The 7,290-nt window shown below is 41.3% G+C and overlaps 1 protein-coding gene across 2 annotated transcripts in view; it reads right to left on the bottom strand.

Moving 5' to 3' along the window:
- Positions 1–7,290, bottom strand: part of LOC109461885 — a 49,383-nt gene that overhangs the window by 2,001 nt on the left and 40,092 nt on the right. For both annotated transcript variants that reach the window (XM_019758355.1, XM_019758356.1), the window contains 4 exons: positions 4,727–4,823; positions 1,201–1,300; positions 667–827; positions 180–243 (listed from right to left, as the gene is read on the bottom strand). In XM_019758355.1, the coding sequence (XP_019613914.1) occupies positions 180–243; positions 667–827; positions 1,201–1,300; positions 4,727–4,823 (422 nt within the window). The remainder of the gene's footprint in view (positions 1–179; positions 244–666; positions 828–1,200; positions 1,301–4,726; positions 4,824–7,290) is intronic.

Below are 7,290 nucleotides of genomic sequence, written 5' to 3'. Positions count from 1 at the left end.
GACGTGCAAATATGAGGAGAAAAATTCACTGCTATTATTTCTTGAGAATACATTTCTCTACGTGCTTTGGTGGGCCTATAGCTTTACGGTGGTTGGATTCAGATTATTTGTTTATTTTGTTTGTTTGAGCCTTTGTTGGTTCCTGAAATACGTGTACTCAAAAGTTCAAACCAACTCACCCGTCAGCTCCCGTTCCTTCTCCACCAGGTCCATCAGCTCCAGCTTCTTGGTGCACAGGTCAGACTGAAACGGAGCAGAGCGGAAGGTTACTTCAGGATCTCTGTTTATAGAACTACAGCTATGTAATACTGACTGAGGAGGTTATATATCTGCTTGTAACCTCCTTGGCAATACAGAGACATCTGTCGTACAATACATATTGTAATGTCAGCACTTCTAGACAACAAGAAAACTGTTACTCATAATTGTCAGATTGTCAGTATCCACCCAGTTGCTTGAGTAACTGTTTTCTTGTATATTCCACTGCTATTAGACAACCATGTAGTGTCCAAAAGTAAAATGATAAGACTCGGTGATAGATGAGATGGGATGACGAGTCAGCAGATCTGTAGACTCAGAACGGCTGTTGTGCCATCCTTGACCGCACGGCGGCGCTTTTAGGCCATGCTGGTGAGTTACAGATACAGATACAGATGCTAGTCTCACCTTGAGTTCCTCCAGCCTCCTCTGCAGCCTGACGCGGCGCACGGCGTCCATGAACACCACGGTGAGCCTGACCGACGGGCCGGTTCTCCTGATCATCTCCGTTATGGACTTGGCCCCCTCCCGCTCCACATTCGTGTTGTCTACCTCCATTATCACGTCACCTACAACAAGAAAGATAAATGAAGGTTAGAGTTAGACATTCCTTTTCAGGCCGATTTCTACTGTCCATTTAGCCTGGTGGATTGGGAATATTGGGACCTTCTCACATGCCACGTTTTCTAACAACCGGGCTATACTAATGTGGCAGAATACAATGAATAATGATCTCTCCTTGCTTCTATTAACAACTCCTTTTCATCTATGGTACTAGTGGAAGAGTTTATGGTACTAGTAGATTACTGGTAGAAATAATCAGGATTGAATGTATATTATAATACAGCAATAAAAGTTGCAAATTGTTTGCTTAATATGTTGTTATCTGCTACTTGTTTTTGAAAGTTATGCGTTTGATTTTTGTGTATGTTTGTTACATACCAGGTTGAAGCCCTCCCACGTGCCCTGGCCCGTCCGGAATGACCTTGTTGACGTAAGTAGCGTACTGCAGACTTCCACATTCCGTATGGAAACTGAAGGACTGTAGAATGGGAAAATAGAAACGTCAAGGTTAGATACGAAACGTCTCCGCCTCTGAGGCGTCGCCAAAAAACACTAACATGTTATGTGTTCTTTCCTATTATCAGTTTGTAGGTATTTCTTTAGAAGGCATAGCGACATTGGATCTTAATCTATGTTCAATTTTTGTACATCCCATTAAGAAATGATACTATTACAACGATAATCCCTGACCCAAAGCTTGACAGTTAAGTTAAAGTTCCAGACAATCTGGCTACAGAATTTATCGCTCAGCTTATACATAACCAACAGAACATGTTTTATGTTAGAGAGAGAAATCCCCATATCTTTATGATGGTATTACTTGCGCGCGTAATTAGATTTGTACCATATGTTATTGTAATGAAATCTCGCAGGCTCTGCGTAGGATTTCAGCTAAAATAATTGGAAAGGCTTCTCTGAATTTGACAGAAGCTCTCCAAGAATCCAACCTCGGCAAAGGTTCATGAGGGCCTGCATGGGGGTGGGGGGGATTACGAATTACGCAACATTTTTACCGCCGATTACGAATTACGTTAAAGTCTCAGAGCTGACTACAACTTTACGCTTTGCGGCTGATGTACTATTACGAATTACGTTGATTTTTGGAGAGGCTGCCTACGTATTGCGAAGAAGACTAAAAAGGCCTGATTACGCCTTACGAAAAAGGGCATACAAGGCCCCCGTTCATGCATATTCTACTGACGGTGTCTGCGATGAATTTTAGAAGGTAGACAATTTAGCTACAGACATGTAGGCGTGGAGTCAGGTTGCATACCCTGACCCGTGGCTTAGGGATTTTTTTCTGGAAGATGTTCAACTGGTATATGTCACGGTTTCTATACGGGCAATATATTTTTATTTGATGCTGCACTTTAAGGGTAGAGAATATTCAATTTGGCGCTGGAAAGATCGAATGTGCAAAGTTTGGTAAGTCATAATCTACAAGAAGATTCTGACCTGTGGCGTAGAGATTTTTTTCTGGAAGATGTTCAACTGGTATATGTAACGGTTTCTATACGGGCAATATATTTTCATTTCATGCTGTACTTTAAGGGTAGGGAATATTCAATTTGGCACTGGAAAGATCGAATGTGCAAAGTTTGGTAAGTCCTGACCTGTGGCGTAGGGATTTTTTTCTGGAAGATGTTCAACTGGTATATGTCATGGTTTCTATACGGGCAATATATTTCCATTTGATGCTGTACTTTCATGGTACGGAATATTCAATTTGGCACTGGAATGATCAACTATGAATGATCAAATCATCTACAAGTGTTTCGACGGTCTGTTTGGGTTGAGAGGCACGCTTACGAATGGCAATGAAATGTATTGTACTTTCCTACATGAATCCTATGGAAAAGTTTGCCTATATTTTATTCTGTACACGCCTAGTATTGGTAGGAATGCACATTCAGATGAACTACTAAAAGCACTTCTCTGTAAGTGAATGTTATTAGCTTATTCTGCAGAATTGTCTATTTTGGGAATATTGATTTTTGTTTTTTCTTTACCGGTGACTTAATTTTCAAACTCCCTGAATGTTCCGTAGCGGAAGTGCAATTCAATCAGCACTGCGCATCAGGTCAATATCAGATGTGATCAGCATTTTTTTAACACTGGATATGCAGACGATACACATACAGCTTGGGCTCAAGTTGCTGGTATGAATACACAAGATACTAGTATTCGACACATATGTCATGTCAACCAGAAACATGTAATTTTCACCATTGTCTGCAGTTTTGCTATAGTTTGGGCCTATGGCACTATTCTACAAGAAGATCTTTTTGGTGGCTTCAAAGACAGTGTCAAACTGGCCACCATCTGCTTGGAGATACTGCTATAGCACTACCAATGTTAAAGTTCTCAGTATAACAGTTTTATGGTTGCGTTGTATTGTGCTATTTAGAATGTTTTCGGGACAAGTTATGTTTGTGATGCTGTCACAGCTTGCGAAATGCATCAAGGGGGTTATAAAAGATTATGCTGCGATTTTTTGGCAAAAAAAATACTATGCATAAAATAAGATGATGAAAGTCAAATGTATCAGTCGTTAAAGGCGACCTACTTCGCGAAATGCCAGCAAATATCGCCCTTCTTCGTGAAGTGTCGGCAAATATTATCAGGCGCCTCCCAGAGTACCTGTCTACCACGTGTTTCGCGAGGTCTTGGCACGAGGTTGTGACATTCACGGGCTATTTCTCACACAAGTGCCCTCGTCACCGCCCGGAATCTACCATTAGTAGTTGACCACAAGAATTCGGGGGTGGTCGTGGAACTCCAAGTATGTTGTGGACATAACATCGCGCACGGCCCACTCATAGCTGATTTTTAGTGGCAGGTGGAAAATTTCATGTTTAAAGGCATCCAATGCAATTTCAGGGCATCGAAACTCGAAATGTTCTGAATAAGGCAATCTGTATGATATTGACACATAATGTCCCACATTAGCATTAAACTGCAGAAACAAGCCCCAAGATTAGTCCTTTGTTTTCTGGGTGGTACCCTAAAAATCAATCCAGGTCCTTCCAATAACCGTTTTTCGTCAAACTTTGGGGCATGTTTGCTACATGAATGTCGACATACATTGGGACAGTGTTGTTTCAACTTAGCATGTAGATATAAGTGACTAGGATATTGACTTTGAAAAATCAGGTTTTGAGGCCCTAAAAACTGCACTGGATTTCTTTAACTCAGTGGCAAATCATAGCATATTTCAGTGGCAGGTGGCAAATTTCATGTTTAACTCGGGAGAAGTCGTGCCAGGAAGCGATGTCAGAACGCCGACCGCAGACAGTGGCGTGACAAGGACGGGACGCCATCTTGGATTCCCCAGATTTTTGATCTGTGTCAGATGCGCGGACTACGTTGGTGGTTTGCTTCCTCAAAATGTGGTGAACATTTGTCGACACCATGTTTTACATCAACTGGCCTAATCATACCGTAGTTTACATGTCTGGGAAATGTCTTCCACTTCATCTCAAGAGAATTTAAACAAATAGATATTCTCATTTCTTCGTAAATTTTAAGCCCCTAGATTCGCAATGAACATAACTGTTAATTTTTGTTCAACTCATCTTTCAGTCTCTGACGAAAAGTAGTGGATGCTACTTGAAACATCCAACAGTTTTCAAACATACCCAGTTCCTTGAGTAACAATTTCCTTTTACATCTCATTCCCTTTATGACTAACCAACCCTTCATCGACGTATCTCATCTTTCAATTTACTGTTATTATTTAAAATTTACCGCGAAAACCTATGATTCGGTCGATTTTAGCCCCTCAATAGGTGACGCAAATCTCATTGACCAAATGCAACGTTTGGACAAGTCTCTAATATGCAATAATGTTGGCATGATATATCGATATCAGTAACACATTATTTATTGTAATAATTTAGCCCACCTGTAGTTGAAAGCCATATCCAATGATCGGGTCCCTCCGTAGCGCCACGAGTCTTCTCTGGTTCATGGGTGGTTTCACGTCAGCTTCAGACGTAGCACTGCAGAAAACACAAAGTAAAACTGTTAGAGTCACATCCTAGCACAAAACACACGGGTAAAACAGTTAGAGTCACATCCTGGTACGTAATATACGGGTAAAGTCGTTGGAGTCACATCCTAGCACAAAATACACGGGTAAAACCGTTAGAGTCATATCCTAGTACGTAATATACGGGTAAAACCGTACGTTGGAGCAACATCCTAGCACAAAATACACGGGTAAAACCGTTAGAGTCATATCCTAGCACAAACAAATATACACGGGTTAAACTTTTAGAGCCACATCCTAGAAATAAAACAAAATACAGGGTAAAACCGTCACAGTAACATCCTTGCACAAAAACATGGCAAAAAAGAATAAAAATATCGAGGTGCAACCATGTAATAGCTGTCCAAACTCTACACAACATCATGCAGACCAAATCGAGAGTGGCACAGAACGATGTTGTTCTTGTTGCTCATCATTATCTTGTCGTAACACATTGTGGACCATCAATGCTGCTGCCATATAAAGGGGTAGAATGCAGCACTTACTCGCCTGGAAGGCTTTTAACTCCAGATAGAAATCTTAGCCACGCTTCACAGAGGGGGCAGATAATGGTAATGTTTCAATTTTCCGACCATCAGTCTTCTAGGTAATGAACAAAGTGCTTGATTGAAATGACAATCTTTTTCCCGAAAAAAACATCTATGAAAAAAAAAGACCTTGAATATTTCATACGGAAAAATTAACTTCCAAAGCGTTTGGTATAGCTTAGAACGTCAGAAGCTACTGATTTTAATAACAGTCAGTCAGCTACGAAGAAAGTTGCACAATGTTGCAAGCATGTCAGAAGTATTATCGATGTAAAGCCGTAATTTCACGGTTCGCGTAGCCTGCCAGCTTCGCGCCATTGACGTCACCGTGACGTAGGTGACGCCGAACACTGGAGATAGATCGCAGACGGCAAAGAATCAGGCTGGAAGCTTAAGGTTGGGTAAAAATAGACAAAAGTCATATAACAGGAGTACTGATAATAGTTATTAATTTAGAACGGTATACAAGATGTAATATTGAGGGAGAGAAAAAAGTACAAGGGCTGTCGACTTGAGTTTTGTTCTTTAAGCATTACATATAACGTCAGACTATTCCAAGAAGACCAACGATTTGTTGCCATTTCTTGTCTTTGACTCTAGGGATCCATTAACGCACAAGGTGTAGCCATTAAGTAAAGAAGCGTAAGAAATAGAGCTATTGATGTCAGGAATCCTTTAAGACTATACAATATGTCTCCCATACTAACGTTATGATTGCCCAAGCCAGAAAAATACATCCATCCAAAATTCACTCGGGGGTCACATTTTAAATATCCAGAGGGTTGGCTCTAAAGTATGGGTATGTCTACTTAAGTAGGGTTGAAAGTTGTGTGGCGGAGGACTTTTGTCATTACAAAGGACTTAAGTTGATCTATAACGTCTAAGGTTTATGTAGGCTGTCTAATCTACCGTTAATGTTTAACTAAGTAGTTTATTGCTTCCTCGCTGTGCTGAAAAACCTGGCTCATTCTGCTCGATCAGGCCGGTAAACCCGTTATACATCAAATAACTACTAGAAACAAAACGCAGCCCATGTTAGAGCTAGAGGGAGGGGAGCTATAAGAGGATAGACTTCTATGTTTTTGAAAATTGAATCTTACAGGTTATCGTGATAATAGGGAACATTAACCGTTGGATATTTTGCTTGTTAACCTAAGACCGGAGTTGTGAGGTCCCGGTAGTGTTACTCAACACTCCCCTATCGGCATGTAGGCCTGGGTGGTCGGGTTAGGACATATTCGGGAAGGTGAGTGTGTGCGAGCAAATGTCTTTATCCAGATACTATCCTGACCCCAGATAAGCTTGTGCAAGCTAGTATGGGTGGTACAACAGCCACACATTGAGCAGATTGCATAACTGTTACCACGGCTCTTAGTTGGTCTACACTGCAAGAGTACCAAATCTCTCTACTAGCCTGGGTGCAATCCGATTTAAATCGGATGGCACCCAGGCTACAGAGGTACTAACTTGTGGGGAAAAAATCATAGATTCAGATCTTTACGGATACTATCAACAGTTTCCTCTGACGACATTACCTCAGATTTACTGTCATTTCCCACACGTACTTCCAGCGCCATAAAGGACGATTTCCAACCTCTAAAATGCTTCCCAATCGTTAAATCCAATTTCAGCCGGCGTGTTTCCTTCCACAGTTAAGTCGTACCTATCAGGCGATCTGTCCCATTCCACCCTGTCCCTTATCAATTCTAACATCTTGTTGCCAAAGTCTTCTGAACCTTAGTAGTAGCTGCCACGCGTCCCGCTCCAAATAGATCACACACAAGCGCGTCTGTCCCCTACTAATGACTTCTCTCACAACCTTTAGAAAGCTAATTGATTTCCTCCCAAAACAGATCTAGATAGCGTGGGAGAAAACATCTTCATTGCCCC

Source organism: Branchiostoma belcheri, unplaced genomic scaffold (genome assembly GCF_001625305.1).
Source record: "Branchiostoma belcheri isolate BF01 breed outbred unplaced genomic scaffold, Haploidv18h27 scaffold97, whole genome shotgun sequence".
In the NCBI taxonomy this organism is placed as follows: Eukaryota; Metazoa; Chordata; class Leptocardii; order Amphioxiformes; family Branchiostomatidae; genus Branchiostoma; species Branchiostoma belcheri.
Note: the sequence above shows the minus strand (reverse complement) of the source record. Positions and strands in the feature narration are given on the sequence as shown.